The sequence below is a fragment of the Neofelis nebulosa genome, chromosome 16 (assembly GCF_028018385.1).
Source record: "Neofelis nebulosa isolate mNeoNeb1 chromosome 16, mNeoNeb1.pri, whole genome shotgun sequence".
Lineage (NCBI taxonomy): Eukaryota > Metazoa > Chordata > Mammalia > Carnivora > Felidae > Neofelis > Neofelis nebulosa.
In genome coordinates this window covers 29,725,752-29,742,592 of record NC_080797.1, presented here as the reverse complement: position 1 = coordinate 29,742,592, position 16,841 = coordinate 29,725,752, and the positions used below count along the sequence as shown (strand labels likewise).

Below are 16,841 nucleotides of genomic sequence, written 5' to 3'. Positions count from 1 at the left end.
TTGTGTTACCTTGAAGAGTCAAAACTGTCTAAATGTATTTGCCATTCTTTACAATGTTATGATGTTGAGAAAAAGAAGCTTATTGACAAGTGGCCATGTTTCTTACCTGAAGAATAAGATTTATGGTTTGACAGATTTTTTTCTTTTTTGGTATGGCTATGACCATAATAGGCAATCTAAGAGATGTAATTTGGATGCCAAAATTAGAATTCCTGAAATATTTTCTTGGATCAGTGAGATAACAGGAAAGAATATTTTTAAGCATATCTGTCCTGGAAAGTCTAAAATGTACAGTAACACAGTCTTTCTATCAAATTGTCACATACTGTAGTGACAGTATAAACTGGCATCTTGTCAGTATAGCAATAGGTACTCGGCCATTCATTCAACAATTATTTTTTTTAATGTTTATTTTTGAGAGAGCACGTGCAAACAAGGGGGGGGAGGGGCAGAGAGAGAGAGGGAGAGAGGATCTGAAACAAGCGCTGTGCTGACAGCAGAGAGCCTGACACGGGGCTTGAACTCACAAACAGTGAGATCATGAGCCGAAGTCGGATGCTTAACTGACAGGCACCCATTGTTCAACATTTATTGAGTTGCATACTATGTGTTGGACCTTGTTCTAGGACCTGGATATAACAGTGAACAAACAGATAAAATGCCCTGACCTCACGGCTTAGTAATCCAGCTAATTATAACCACTGACTCACTACTTCCACTTCTAGACATTATTCCTAAAGAAATAATCATGAATATACAAAATGATTTAGTTACAGGGATGTGTATCGTGTTGGATTTTAAAGTTGCCTAAATGTCCAGTAAGTCATGGTACAGTTCTATACATTCAAACGATGTTAGAAAAGACCATTCAAACAAAAGAATGATATTACAAGCTACCACCAGGTTATAAAATAGGCTACAACTGCTCAGAGCCATGAGAAGGCTGTATGGGATTGCTCTAGAACCTAATTATGATTGTAGTTGCACAAATATAGATTTTTATGAAAATTATCAGACGGTACACTTAAAATGGGTGAATTTAATTATATGTAAACTATACCTCAATGAAGTTGTAAAATAAGAGGGCATAAAGCAGTTCTGAAACTATTGTAATTTAAAAGTTACTTCTATAAATACATAAGAAAAAAAAAAGACTGGAAGGTATACACCAGTGTTGTTTTTTTTTAAACCGAAGTATTTAATGGGTTAAATTAAGGATGGAATGGGGTAGTTTCTTTTTTTCTTTTGTCTAAATGTTCTACAATAAACATATTTATTTTGCAATAAGAAAAAAAAACACAAAAGGCTGTTTAAATTTGTTAAATCAGCTTATTCAATTATCTAGGCCTGCTACATGTTCTGTGAGACTTTAAGGAGAGCAAATCAGGACACCAGGGTCCCTTCCCCCACTTTCAGTTCCAGAGCACATGCTTACACAGACCGGAATTTCCACTGACTGGAACTTAAAGAAAAGCATGAAATAATTACCCACGTCCCAGGTTGACACCCAAGGCAATGATCCAGACTGAGAGTTGTTAACCTTTCCAGGCTTTGAACCCATGCCACCCAGCTAGAAGAGCTCTTCCAGCTCACCAGCAGAGGGACCCTTAACTCCCCTGAGAAGTTTTGCTTGCTGAAGATACAGTCCAGCGTGAAGTCTGGTAGCACAGAGGACTCAGAGTCACGTCTTCCAAATTTCTGCAGAAAAATAACGTCAGGTGCTTCAAAAGATGGGAGAAACATGAGTTGTACAGGTCAACCAAAGATAATTGTACGAAAATTCAGGATACTTTTCTCCCATTTCACCAAAAGGGCCCAAGTTGTTTGCCATTTTAAATGACTAGTTGTGGGAATTAATATAGTAAGTGACTTCAAGTGAAAACAGAGTGAGCTCCTTGCAAGAAACTCTGCAGTGAGAATGTTGATTAGGAGCATGAATAGCTTTTGGTGTGGGGAGAAAAACGAGTGTAGAAGAGACAACAAGATGCCAAGAATACATACAAATCAACCACTATGTCAAACAACCAGCCTCGAGAAACTATAAAAATCCTTGTCACTTGTTTTTTGGAGAGGAGGTCGTGTTCAAAATGTTTCAAAAGACCATGAGAATGGCAAAAGTGTTTGCAAATAAAGTACAAATTCTCTACTCTCTTATCTTTTCAATTCACTCACATATTTTTCTTTGTGATTAAGGAGGATTTAGGGCCTGATCCAGTTTCTTTTCTGAGAAAGATACAGAACCTCTCATAGCTCCCTTCAGTCTTGCGTACGGAAAGAATCTGCAATGAAGGAAACGACAACTGGGTACCAGTGTGCGGAGTCTAGTAATGCACCATCTAAGTAATTAACCCTTTCCTTATCTTCTTCCAGATGGTAATCATTACTCTCCTGGAACTCTTCTCAACTAACCTTGTGCAGACAGCATGCTTTCTTTTGAGAATCAGTTTGTAGTAATTATCAAAATAGAAATGGAAGGCTGAAAATGTACGAACATAACAAACTATGTGTGTTTGCATTACAATCCTGACTGTGTGAATAAGCTCGGATATGGATAATTCCAAAAAGTATGTGGCTACAAAAATTTTTTTAACTTGTCCTTGGATGGATATTCCATTTGATTAAACAGATAAACCTCATGCTCTCAGAATTCATTTCATATCCTCCTCCCAGAAAAATCGTTTTTTTTTTTTCATAGCTTTTCACACTACGAAAAGCTGACGATGGAAGCTGGAAAACTGCCAGATTTCCTCGGCCAGCTTGCTACCTTCCTCAAATTCTTCCGACCATAAGCTCTATGGGACTAGCTACCTTTAATTCTCAAAGTGATTTCTCCTGTCTTAAAACTTGAAGGAGGGGTGCCTGGGTGGCTCAGTCATTTAAGCGTGAGACTCTTGATTTCTCCTCAGGTCATGATCTCGCAGTTCAGGAGATCAAACCCCCCATCAGTCTTTGCACTGACACTGCGGAGCCTGCTTGGGATTCTCTGTCTCCCTCTACCCCTCCCCCATTCTCTCTCTCTTTCTCTCTCTCAAAATAAACAAACATTTTTAAAATTTTTGAGGGAAACAGGGGAACCTGCTAGAGGATTCCAGCATAGAGAGGAGGCTCAAGCTTAATTAATGTCTCCCACTTTCTTGCGGGCCTGCAAGACCACTAGGGCCTCCTGGCAAGGGATGGGGAGTAGGAAGCCCACTCCGAGAAGAAATTCTGCCAGAGTACGCCCCGCCCCATTCCCCAACCCCATCCCCAACTCAGGCCCCGCCCCAGTGGGCGGAGCTCGAGCACCAACCTCCACAGGGGACTGCCGCGCCCCGCCCTGCCCTGGTCCTTTCCCGCCCAGACTCCGCGACTTCCGGAAGGGGGCGTGGCTCCGCAGGAAGTTTTCTCTTTACGGAAAAGTAAGCATATCCGGCTCCGGTGTCATGGCTGGTCCCTACACCGAGTGCGCGCCCGCTGCCGTCGGCCAGAAGAGGCAGCAGTTTGGGAGCCGGTTCCTGAGCGATCCGGCGCGCGTCTTCCACCATAATGCCTGGTAACCGCCCTGCCCCTCGCCTGGCCTGCGGTTCGCCCTGTGGCCCGCCGCCCCGGGCGCTGCGAGAAGCCCCTGACCGCCGGCCACGAGTCCCGCTGCCCTGCTTGAGGCGCTCTCCTCCCGTGGGAGAGGCGCTCCGGGGCCAGCGACTCACCCTGCCCGCGGCTGGAACGTGAGGCCTCTAAGCTGCCCGTTTGATTTTCCCAGGGACAATGTTGAGTGGTCGGAAGAGCAGGCCGCGGCGGCGGAGAGGAAAGTCCGGGAGAACAGTACCCAGCGAGTGTGCCAGGAGAAGCAAGGTGCGCCCAGGTGGGCCCTCGGTGGTATCTGCAGCCAGTGTACTGCTGAACGCACTGTCCACGAGAGTCAGAGAACCGAGACCGCCAGGAGCCTTTGTTACTGGACTGATACCGAACTCGGGGGTAGAACGGGAGGGGGGGGGGTTAGGACGGAAAAGGGCGTCACCCTAAAATCTTGTTAGAGCAAACAGGGAGTTTTGTTTTGGGCTTTATTTGAGAGTAAGTGTATCTTGATATTTTCTAGCGATTAAGTTTTAGTTACGTTGTCTAGACCCATGTTAATGTGACTCGCCTTTGTCAACCGTGTGGTCACGTGATTGGCTTAGAGGCTGTGCTTTCTCTATGTGATTGCACTTTTACTGAGGAAATGTGATTGAAGCTAGATTCTAGTGATCTGATTCCCAATGTTGTTGGGGGAGGAAGCCAATGACTGGTGAATGTGTCTTTTCTTCGTGTGATGGCTATGAGGATTTAAGGCTTCTGCCGAGGAGAGCTGGGTGAAGCAGAGTGTAGATAAGTCTGGCCAAAGAAAAAGAGGCCCCTTCTGGAGAGGTGGATGATTTCACTGCAGAATATCTCTGGGTACTCAAACTAGTACTGATTGGGCCTTTTTCCTAAAAGACAATTGAAAGTAGGACTAGAAATTGAGAGGGTAGTAATCCCACAGTTCAGTGTAACAATTAGAAGATTCCAGTTGCAAAATACTCACTTTCATGCTTTGACAGAGACTAGATCAATGCAGGTTAGAGTTGAAAGGGATTTTGAAAATCATGTAGTCCAATATCCTCTTTTTACAGTTAAAGAAACTTGGACCACAGGACATTATGTGCCTTTCCCAGAGGTAAGCAGTTAGTTAGTAGTAGCAAGGGTGGAACTAAAATCCAATTTCTTAGATTTGTATTCATTTCAACTACACTAGTCAAGGTCTGGCAAAGAACCAAAAACTGAAGCCTTAAAAAACAAAAAAAAAGAAAGAAAAAGAAAACAAAACTCAAGTCTAACACTGCCTTGATCACCTTAGACTACAGCGTAAACAGTCTACCCTTCTTGAGTCTCTCCTGTCCTACATCATCAAAACTCTTCTCATCTGAAGACATTTTTCTCTCTTGTCAGCATTTCTCCTTTCCTTTTAGCCTTGTTTCTATTTTTTAGTATCTTGTGGTATTACTGAATTCATTTCTTAGCTCCACACTCTATGAAGAGCCACAGACGGGAGTGTATTTTACGAAGAGCTGCCTGTATCATAACCATTGAGTTTACATGGGGAATAACTGAAGAACCTGGGACATTTCACTTGTAAAAGAGAAAATTTAGAGGTGGAAATAACCGCCCTTAAATGCAAAAGAGTGGTTCTGTATGGCCCTAAGAAGTAGTAGAACTTTAAAAAAAAAAAAAGAAGAAGAAGAAGAAATGAAATAGTAGGACTTTTGGATCAGAAGACAGATTTTTTTGCTTAATGTTAGGATTTTCTAGTAGTTAAGAGCCACCCAAAGATGTGGGTGGAGAATTGGTAGTAAGTTCGCTGGCAGAAGCTGGACTCCCTAGAAGGACAGGATGCAGAGGGAGTTCAGGTAGGGTACTTGGTAGGACTAAAAGGTTTCCAGCTCTGAGACTATGGCTCTGCTTGAGGATACTTTTAGTATAAAATGACATTCAATGAGACAGAATGGTATATGACATTAGGGACAAATAAAATCCTGAGAGATGGTTTTTTTAAACTCTTCCCTTAATGTTTACAGTTGATTATGAAATAAATGCCCACAAATATTGGAATGACTTCTACAAAATCCACGAAAACGGGTTTTTCAAGGATAGACACTGGCTTTTTACCGAATTCCCAGAGCTGGCACCAGGCCAAAGCCAAGATCACTTGGAGGATTTGCCCTCCGACAAGAGGAGTGAAGCACCTGAATGTAGGACCAGTGAGGATGGACCTGGTTTAAAAATAGAACAGCACAAGTGTTCTTCAGATAGTCTTGAACATGAAACACAGACAGCTCCTGTGGAAGAAAATGTAACTCAGAAATTCAATCACCTGGAAATCTGTGCTGATGAGTTCCCTGGATCCTCAGCCACCTACCGAATACTCGAGGTAACCCCCCTTTATTGTCCTGATAATGGGGTTAATGAGGCTGTCGTACACGTGGGTGGCCTAGGGAGGCTGACCACAAAAGTGGTGAAGAAGGTGCCTAGACTTGACTCCTATATTGGCCTAGAAACACCTCCTTTTTTTTTTTTTTTTTTTTTTTTTTTTTTTTTTTTTTTTAGCTAACGTTATGTCCTAAATTCAGACCAGATATTTGGCGGTTGTAGCACACAGATACATCACCTGGGGTGCTACTTGGGAACATCATACTGCCCTGAACGTTGTAGCATCGTGCTGTACCTACCACCTAGAAAAGGGTCCCGAGTCACAAGACAAAGTCCTTTACTTCTCTTGTAATACAGTTACAACATGGAGGGGTTAGTTGGGATGGTGCCTGCTTCTCCGGCATGGGAGAGTTCTTGTCTTCCTAGTTGGGGTGGTGTTGCTGAGGCCAGACGGTGACTATACACTCCCCCAGAAGCAGATTACCCTAGGGTTGAGTATACTTCCTGCGTGACCTCGTCAGTAGTCCCTTACCCTCCCCAAGCAGAACGGGACCTCTGCCTCTCTGTCTGCCTCATAGTTACGAGGATTGCATACATTGAGGTAACATATGTAAAATGGCTTAGAATCGTGTCTGGCAAGTAGTGAGTCCTTAGTATATGGTGGTTGTTTTATTATTACCACACCCAGACTAATCTTATTTGTGGTCCCCTTTTCATAAATTTTTCAGCTTAGTCAATTAGAAACATTTTTTCCAGTAATGATATAGTGCAGGTCAGTAAGAAAATATTTCATCTATAGGACTGTTTGCTAAGCCTGAAAAAGTAAAAGCAATCTATGCCCTTTTTTCCATACCAACTCCCTTCTGCTGTTGAAAGCCCATGCTTTCAAAGTCTTCTATGGCTGCCTCTTTTAGACTTTCTGAGGTCAAGGTCAGGGAACTGCATGGGTACTATTTAGCTCTGGTCACCATACCTTCCCTAATGGAGTTAGGAGGCAAGATTATTGATTATTTATCTAGCTCCAGGAATTAATTTTTTGGAAAATCCTGTAACTAAAAGTTCATTTCTGTCTGCAGGTTGGTTGTGGTGTGGGAAACACAGTCTTTCCGATTTTACAAACTAACAAGTAAGTGTGTTTAAAGTTTAACTGTGTGACGGCACAGAGGAGAAAGGGCTGTGTTGTTTCTCACTGGCAACAGTGGTTATTGGGAACCATGGGTGACGGGAGATCGGATTTATGGTCTGGATTTTTTTTTTTTTTAATGGTCTTGATTTAATTTGATTTCTAAGTTATCTTTGTCATCAGGAAAATTAGTAAGATTCAAAACCTGTTCCATTGTTAATATATGGTGTCTTTGATATTTTAACCTCTGCCACACAGGAAAGAGAACAGACACAATTCACTTTATAGTCTTAATTGTTCTACTGTTTTTCTGCCCATTTCAGTGATCCAGGACTCTTTGTTTACTGTTGTGATTTTTCTTCCACAGCTATAGAACTGGTCCAGGTGAGTGTAATTGCTCCTATCCATCATTTTCACTGGTTAGAGGGGAAAATGTCTTCTAAAAGTCAGGGTCTCTAGCAATGTTTTTAATTCTTGTGTTTTTTTAAGTTTTTATTTATTTTTTAGAGAAGGAGGGAGGGAGGGAAAGAATCCCAAGCAGGCTCCGCACCAGCAGTATGGAGCCCAGTGTGCGGCTCGAACTCACAAGCCATGAGCCGAAGTCAAACATTTAACCCACTGAGCCACCCAGGTGCCCCTTTTATTTCTTATTCTTATGTGGTCCGAAAGTAAGAGATTTACAGGCAGCAGTAGCGGAAAAAACGAAACATGAATACAGAACCTCTCACTGGCCAGCTGTGGAACTTTGGGCCTGTCTCCTGACCTCTCCAAACTTTCCTTTTAAGGATTGAAATGAGAAGACTGTTTCTAGTCAGAATTCTTTGAATTATTAGTCACAGAAACATCTAGACAAACTCAGCCAGTGAAAGAAAGAGAAGGTCATGCAACCCAAGGACATAAAGTGTAGCCAGGACTGTAACTGAGCCCTAAAAAGGTGGCAGATACCAAGGCAAGTTGACTAGCCAGTAAGATGGCACCACCCTCTCCTCCTCCTATCACAGTACCTCCCTCAAGTTCGTGGTTTCCTATCAATCATAGCTCAGTGCCCATTTGTCCTTTGTTTGTTCTCTGTTTACAGACCAACTTTCTGTAATAGGTTTTTCCTGGTTTTACATATGATCCTGGCATGCTCACCCTTACCAGTCCACCCTGTTCAGGGTTCTCAGAGCCTCACCACAATGACTTGTCCTGATTCCAAAGTCCCCAGGAATAGTCTGATTGACCCAGCCCAGCTGATAATCTACTTGCCCTGTTTGAATTAGCAGGGGCCAATGAGGAATAAAGTCAAATTTTTGGAGAAGAGATATAGGAAGGGAAATTACCCTAAAATGTGTCTGTTACGGTCATGTCTAATGCGTGTAGCGGAGGAGCTCCAGAATTGGTAGTTGTGTCTTTCCGGAGTTACTTTCATGGATCCAGACCAGGTGAATATTGAGGCTTATCTTTAGTTAGTTTTGGGGCTTTTTAGTTAATTTTATGGTAATAAAATATAAAGTTAAATTTTCCACATCTAGAGAAATAGGTTTTCCTGGAGAATTCTGTGGTCTATGTAATATGGTATAGTTGAGTTGGGAGTTGTTTTAAATCATGCTCTTATAGGAGACTGTTAAAAACTGAGAACAAACTGAGGGTTGATGGGGGGTGGGAGGGAGGGGAGGGTGGGGGATGGGTATTGAGGAGGGCACCTTTTGGGATGAGCGCTGGGTGTTGTATGGAAACCAATTTGACAATAAATTTCATATATTGAAAAACATTTTAAAAAAATAAAAATAAATAAATAAATCAATCAATCAATCAATCAATCAATCATGCTCTTAAATGTTTAAATGTCTGTATGTTTTACCTCTCTCCTGATGGGAGTTTTCTTTTTCCTTATGGCCACTTACCTTCCTGATGATTTTCCAGTCTTCAAATCTAACTCTGCATCAGAGTAAAGAATAAAAGTAGAGGAATGAAGAACTCTAGTTTTAAAAGTACCGGTTAAGGGCACCTCGGGCTGGCTCAGTCAGTGAAGCATGCAACTCTTGATCTTGGGTTGCAAGTTTGAGCCCCATGTTGAGTGCAGACATTACTTAAAACAAAAATCTTTTTTTAAGTTCATTTATTTATTTTCAGAGAGAGAGAGAAAGCACGAGGTAGGTAGGGGCAGAGAGAGAATCCCAAGAATCCCAAGCGGCACTCTCAGTGCAGAGCCCAATGTGGGGCTTGAAGACACGATCTCTGAGATCATGACCTGAGCCAGAGTCGGACACTCAACCGACTGAGCCACCCAGATGCCCCAAAACTAAAATCTTTTAAAAATAAATAAACAAAAGTACCAGTTGGATTCCACAAGCTCCTCTCTGGAATTGTTCAAGAATCTTAACCTTTGAGTAAGATTGCGTGCCTTCATGATTAGACCGATAACCCTCAGTGGGCAGTAGCTGCAGTTACACTTAAAGCAAGATAAGATTTCCTTGAGGCTGTGTGTGTGTGTGTGTGTGTGTGTGTGAGAGAGAGAGAGAGAGAGAACATTTTCTAACCTGTGTGTCTCTCAACTGTCTGCAGACAAATTCAGCATATGATCCCTGCCGGTGTTTTGCCTTTGTTCACGATCTGTGTGATGAAGATCAGAGTTACCCAGTGCCCACGAGTAGTCTTGATATCATCATCCTCATATTTGTTCTTTCTGCAGTTGTGCCAGACAAGTAAGTTTGAGGTCCTTTCACCAGCAGTGTAACAAAAACAAAGCGTTCGTCAGAGTTGGGCCCTGAGTAAGAAGGATCCTCTGATAGGCAGGGAAAAGCCACTCTGTCAGTGTTACAAGTGTCTCATCCCTTTTCCTAAATTTGCAAGTTCCCAACTTCTCTTTCAGCCTCTAAACCTCTGCCTGTTGACTGCAGTGATTGGTCATCGTTATGGTTTAACATCCCTAAGGAATGGGAGAGAAGTCTTTAGTGGCTGTGTTTTTTAAATTTTTCTTTTAAGTAATCTCTGCACCCAGCGTGGGGCTCGATCCCAAAACCCCAAGACCAAGAGCCACACACTGTACCCACTAAGCTAGCCAGTCACCCTTGGCCTTTTTAAATGCTTGCACTAAACCAAGCTTATTAACAACACAGAATTTATGGTGAACCTTAACTCAGGTGTTCCTTTATGCTTAAGTTCTTTGGAAAACTGCAGTTACAAGAGAATTCCATAAAATAAAGTTTAGATGAAAGGAAAGTCAGTTGCTAAACTCTAAAAGATGCTGTTAAAGCTTCTTAGGGACGCCTGGGTGGCTCAGTTGGTTAAGCATCGACTCTTGATTTCAGTTCATGTCATGACCTCAGAGTCATGAGATCGAGCTTGAGGGGCTCCTCGCTCAGCATGGAGCCTGCTTCAGATTCTCTCCCTGTACTCCACCCCCACCCCCACCCATGCTCACATGCACTCTTCTCTCCCTTAAAAAAAAAAACAAAAAAAACTTCTTAGACATGGGCAACCAGCTGTCCTGATGAAGTACTGTCCTCTGGAAGCAGCATCAGCCAAAGACCCAGAGGAGTGATTGATTTTCTCTGGCTCCCATTTCCTTTAGGATGGCACTGAGTCATCTGACCTGACACGGACATTGTGAGTGTGGATAAAGGCAGATGCAGGACAGCCCAAAAGCCAGGCATGCTTCTAAACATTAATAACTGCAGAAGTTCAGGGGCACCTGGCTGGCTCAGTCAGTAGAGCATGTGACCCAATCTCAGGGTCATGAGCTCAAGCCCCACATTGAGGGTAGAGCTTACTAGATAGATTTTTTTTTAAACGGCGGAAGTTTAACTGCTATAGACTTAAAAACTGACATGGACTGAAACAAAACATTAGAATTAAAATTCATTATTCAGTATTTAAATAGACTGTGTAGCACTTATACTTCTGAGGTTAGCACAGCCGAAACCCCCACGAGGACTGTGTATGGAAAGTGCAGTCAGAATGGAAAGCTCTCTGCCGAGGTGCTCATTTGCATGCTGACTCACCCTGTAAATTGCAAGTTCTTAGGGTTTGATCTTCAACAAATGGAAAGACACAGTCTCTGCGCACAAAGAGCTCGGGCCTGGGGGGGCAGGCAGAGGAGTCGACCGACTAGTAGTCCTCACTGCAGGTTTTCAGCATGGCGCCCAGAGAGGCACAGGCGCACAGGCCAGGGGCGGCTTCCCTGGGAAGTAATCGCAGGAGTGGGCAATGAGCCAGATGCAGAGTATGTGACTTGGCCCATGGTCGAACTCTCCAGCAGAAGCAGGTTGTCCTCGGGCCTCTTCATACTGAAGGGACTGGGTCGAAGCCACAGTTGTGAACAGACCACAGAAGGCACATCAGAAGCTCAGACACGCGCTCCTGTTCTCATCTGAAGGGAGAGCAGAGGAGCTAAGATTTCAGGGGCCATGTGTCAGGCAGGGTTACGAAGTCCACTGGCTCTTCCAGACGTGCTACAAGGAGAAGGGACCCTGTCCTTAAGGAGACCTGATCTTCCTTCTCTGTTGCCCCACAGGATGCAGAAGGCTATCAACAGGCTGAGCAGGCTTCTGAAGCCCGGAGGGATGATGCTTCTGCGAGATTATGGCCGCCACGACATGGCTCAGCTTCGATTTAAAAAAGGTATCGTGGGACTACCTGGGGGGTTCAGTCAGTTAAGTGTCCAACTTCGGCTCAAGTCATGATGGCGCAGTTAGTGAGTTCAAGCCCTGCGATGGGCCCTGAGCAGACAGCTCAGCCTGGAGCCTGCTTTGGATTCTGTGTGTGTCTCTCTCTCTGTGCCCCTCCCCCACTTATGCTCTATCTCTGTCTCTCAGAAATAAATGAACATTAAAAAAAATTTTTTTAATAAATAACTAAAAAATAAAAAAGGTATCGTGGGGGCACCTGGGGGGTTCAGTCGGTTAAGCGTCCAACTTAAAAGTTCAGGTCATGATCTCATGGTTCATGAGTTCGAGCCCTACATTGGGCTCTCTGCTGTCAGCACGGAGCTTGCTTGGGATTCTGTCTCTCCCTCTGTCTGCACCACCCCCCCCAAATAAATAGATAAACTTTAAGAATAAAATAAAATAAAACATATTTTGCTACTGTAAGCAAAACAACAGATTGGCCATCCGAATAGACGTATAAATCCGTGAAATTGATTAGAAACCTAGAGTTACAACTCCAATATGAAGTCATTTAATACATGACAAAGGTGGTATGTTTTTGAAGATTGTGTGATCTAGGTATTGGGCAAATCTTTAAAACCAAGACCGCTGCATTTAGAAGAGCTAGTTTTAGAAAAGACATTTGATTACATGAATAATTTTAAACAAAGTATGGCCAAAGGTGCCATTAAAACAGTTTAAAGACCGATAATTTCGGTGCATAGAACAGATAAAGACTGCATTATTATCTGTGCTCTTCGGGGACTGTTGGTACGTTGATAGGGAAAAGATCAGCAACCCACCCAAAACACAGGGAAGAAAATTTTAGACTTGATTCCCAGAAGAACATATCCAAATGACCAAAAACAAACTTGAGGGTAACAAAAATTAGGATGAGATAACCACTTCTTTAATCTGCCAACTCACGAAAAGAGCTATGCTCATTAATGGTTTTTGTTTTTGTTTTAAGATTTTTTTTTTTGAAGGAGAAAGACAGAATGTGAGTGGGAGAGGGGCAGAGAGAGAGGGAGACACAGAATCCGAAGCAGGCTCCAGGCTCTGAGCTGTCAGCACAGAGCCCGATGTGGGACTTGAACTCACGAGCCATTAGATTGTGACCTGAGCCAAAGCAGGGTGCTTAACCGACTGAGCCACCCAGGCGTCCACTGGGTTTTTTGAGCACACTGGGGCTATTGACTCAGTCTAACAGTCCTTTCGGGAATTCCTCAAGAACTAGCATGTAATACATATGTAAGCAAAATCTCGAAAACCAAGTGAATGGCTCTGGAGAGGGGAATCTTGTGCCTGCCGCGTGGGGTAGATCCCTTACTGTTGGTCTTGGAGGGGTTTCCGTTCTGCATTCCCAGATGAGAAGAGCAGTGTACAGACAAGTATTTTAAAGTTGACCCCACATGTAAGAGTAGCTGGAGAGAAATAAGCAGAAGTGAAGCAAGTAAGATCATATTGGCATTTAGAAGGTACAGAAGGGCGACGTACCAGGTTGGTAAATTGACGTTAGGTCAGAGGGCTTGGCGGCTGAAGGGAGAGCGTCCGTAACCAAAACAGCGTATGTCTTGTACTTGTGAACGAGTGTGGGCACGTGCACAGACATGGGAAATGGTCAGGGTGTCTATCTCAAGTTTCCTTTCCTCAGACTCAGCTATGGTCCCTGGCTTTTATTTATTTACTTTTGTTTTACAAAGAGTATGTGGTATTTATGTAGTCAGGGAGGGGGGAAAACACCTTCCAACACGAAACAACTCTAGAACAGAAGGCTGAGGTTCACATGGGTGATGTAACACTGCATTTAGATCGCTCCCCTTGGGGTCCTCTTCTCCAAAGATTCCTGCAACGTGCCCAGAGCAACCAAGAAAGGATTCTGTTCTCTGCCCGAGAAATGGTATCACGATGTACGTTTGATTGGCAGTGAAATTCAAGGAAGTGCTTTAAAGTCTCTCTGATGTGTATCACATCGCTCCACAGGTCAGTGTCTGTCTGAAAATTTCTACGTGAGAGGCGATGGTACTAGAGTTTACTTCTTCACACAAGGTATGGAAACGCTCATCTTTCTTCATGCTAACAGTCCCCCAAACACCAGATCAAATGTTGCTTGATACAGTATCGGAAGTAAAACTGTCATGGCCCTTCTGCCTTTTGAAGACTTTTCCTGCCTTTCCAGGCCACCTGAACGGTTCACTGTTCTCCACACGGGCTCCACTTACAGGAGCCTCCAGTCCTCTGCTTTGCTCCTCGACTGTCTGCGCTTCCTCCCTGTCGCTTTGTCCCAAATGGAAAACCTGCCCATTCGGCAAGACCCCAGGGCAGCTGGTTTTGCCCTGTAAGCCGGGTTGTCCTGTAGGTGCGCCAGAATTAGGCTGTGCTCCCCGTGCCCCGGCTCCCAGGCGTAATCCAGAATTGCCCTCCTTTGCGGCTTGCCCTGCCTCGGGGTTCCTCCCCCACCAGTGCCATCCTTGGGCCCTTTATTGTGCCACATACTTCTTTGAGCTGTTGGTTAAAATATAGTGGAAACTCTCTGCTAAAAAAGTGGCTTTGACATTACGTGCAGAGAGATTTTGCATATACCCTTAAGGTGTCCATAAAACCCTTGAAAATTCTTCCCTGTCAGCTCTAAGGCTCTCCCTCTGGATTCCAAGGGGCCCTTGCCGGAAGGTTTGGCTTCCCCCATTTAAACATGAACTTAATATTACCAAGTCGCTCCTACACTTCTAAATAAACAGCCCTGCTGAAGCCACTTGTAATACATAAATAAAAACAGTCTCACGGAGCCCCATTTAATAATAGGAAGTGGTGGACCATGTTTTTTCTGTAGCGGAAAATATGTAAACATCTCTTTTCCGAACCAGACGAGCTGGATACACTTTTCACTACGGCTGGACTAGAAAAGGTTCAGAACCTGGTGGATCGCCGATTGCAAGTGAACCGAGGGAAACAGCTGACCATGTACCGAGTCTGGATTCAGTGCAAATACCGCAAGCCTCTTCTGTCCAGCACTGGCTCAGTGGCACCTGCTCCTGACGCGTGAGCTCTGGAGCTTTTTAAAAAGAACATTCACAAGTGGTGTCTTGTCGATGTGGGAAAGTCCAAGGATTCAGACTTGAACCTTAAACCTAGAAAAAATTGCTTTTTATCAAGATTCTAATAATTGTGCTTCCAATTTGGGAAGCCCTTTAATATGTACTTTCCTAAGTTTTTTCTTACTTTGAGATATCAAAGAATCTTTCTTGCCATTTTGTAATTTATCATAACTAAAATTTCATGGGAATCGTGAATTCAAAAGGCGTCAAGAATTTATTTCCATGTGGAAGTATTGTACGTGATAAGGTGTCATCTGACTGTGAGTTGCATTAAATTATTTCGGAGTTCAAATGTCTGGACTAGGCAGTTGATATATACGGTGAATAAAGGTCTCGTTCAGCAAGAAGCACGTCAAGAAGAATCCTCTTTCTTTGGATATTTTCCTGACTCAAAAATACTGCCTTAGGGGCACCTGTGTGGCTCAGTTAAGCGTCTAACTTCGGCTCAGGTCATGATCTCTCAGTTCATGAGTTCAAGCCCCACATCAGGCTCTGTGCTGACAGCTCAGAGCCTAGAGCCTGCTTCAGACTCTGTGTCTCCCTCTCTCTCTGACCCTCCCCCACTGGCGCTCTGTCTCCCTCCCTCCCTCCCCCCCTCTCAAAAATAAACAATTAAAAAAAATTACTGCTTTAAAGAGAATCAAAACATGTCCTTGTTACGTATTTATTTAGTCATGGTCTCCACTTAACTCTAGTTCTGTGGAATTTTAGACACTGTTCCCCCTCTAAGTAACCTATTTCTCAAACAGTAAAACGATCTAGACTTTTCTTGGATGTAAATTTTAAAAAATAAATAAGTAATGGGAAAAAAAGATCTTGACATTTAGCAAACTTGTCTCGTTTTTTTTATTGTGCCCTTAACTGTTTGACACAAAAGGAATTGAGAGAACTTTATTTTAGCCACATGACTGTACAACTGAAAATGATCATCATCAGTATTGCTTTTTTTATGTTCTGCTTTTTTTCAGTTACCACTCCTACATGTTTCCCTCTTGGTGGTTCATAAGTTATACAATGTATTCTTAATTTTTACCAAATAAAGAATTTTCAGTTCTTCCTATGTTTTGCATGTTCAACTCAAATATTCCCATAATTGCTTTTTATCATTGTATTACATGTGGAAATGTGATAAGAAACAAGCAATTTTTTTTTAATTTCACACATAAAGAAAAGTACCAATTACCAAGAATATTGCAAGAATAGTCCATTTTCTTTTCAGAATAGTTTTTAAGAATAGGTTGCAAGGTGATGTCCCAACTCTCCTGCATATTTTCATGTATAATTCCTATAACTAAAGACATTCTATCACCAAATAAATCCATCAGAAGTAGAAATCTGAAAACATCCACAGATAACCACGTTTTCCCAATGGTCCCAATAACCTATCACTAGAAAAAAAGTTGCATTTAGTAGTCATATCTCAGTCCCCTATACTCTGAACAACCCAGGCCTGTTTCAATGGCCTTGACATTTGAAGATCACAGGCTATCTTGCAGACTGTCCCTCAGTTTGGGTTCGTCGATGCTTTCTCATGATTTGGTTCAAGTGACATTTCTGGCAGGAACACTGAGTGATGCTGTGTTCTTCCCATTACATTCTATCAGGGAATCGATTTTGAATTACCCTGTTATTGGTCATGTTAACCTTGAACACTTCATTGAGGTGGTATCTGCTGTTTTTCTCCACTGAAAAGTTACTAATAAGCATTTCATAGGGTAATGATTTGAAATCGGGTAAATAACCCATTCCTCATCAATCTTTACCCTCCATTTGGCATCTGTGTTCCAGTTTCTTGGCTGAATTACTATGATGGTAGCCTGTGAGTGTCTCCTAACCCTACCATTTTTTCTCCATATATTGGTTCTGTAAGGAAAGCTTTTTTTTCCTATTCATTTACTTCTCTTAATCTGGATTCAGATTTCTGTTTTATTTAGTGATTATTACATCTACTGTCATTGGTGCTCCTGTTACCCCAGATTTGGCCAGTGGGAGCCTCTTCAAATGCTTCTGTGATCTTGTGACTGTCCCCACGATTCTCAGAGCACTTCAAGCACAAGTTGTTCCAAGCTT

General features: G+C 42.9%; 1 protein-coding gene across 5 annotated transcripts; it reads left to right on the top strand.

Moving 5' to 3' along the window:
- The first annotated feature begins 3,375 nt into the window (after positions 1-3,375).
- On the top strand, positions 3,376-15,831 carry METTL2A (methyltransferase 2A, tRNA N3-cytidine). Of its 5 annotated transcripts, none has more exons than XR_009254800.1 (9): positions 3,376-3,532; positions 3,740-3,831; positions 5,571-5,923; positions 6,999-7,048; positions 7,369-7,429; positions 9,593-9,732; positions 11,544-11,650; positions 13,519-13,725; positions 14,541-14,623. XR_009254800.1 is itself a non-coding variant. In XM_058703226.1 (9 exons), exons 1-9 carry the CDS (start codon positions 3,423-3,425, stop codon positions 14,717-14,719), a joined length of 1,158 nt encoding a protein of 385 aa, XP_058559209.1. In that variant the 5' UTR covers positions 3,376-3,422; the 3' UTR covers positions 14,720-15,831. The 5 variants fall into 5 exon arrangements, 4 of the variants coding, with proteins under 4 accessions (XP_058559209.1, XP_058559207.1, XP_058559210.1 ...); XM_058703226.1 differs by having other exon boundaries at positions 13,660-13,725; positions 14,541-15,831; XM_058703224.1 differs by lacking the exon at positions 14,541-14,623 and adding an exon at positions 13,856-14,533 and having other exon boundaries at positions 13,660-13,725.
- Positions 15,832-16,841: the final 1,010 nt, after the last annotated feature.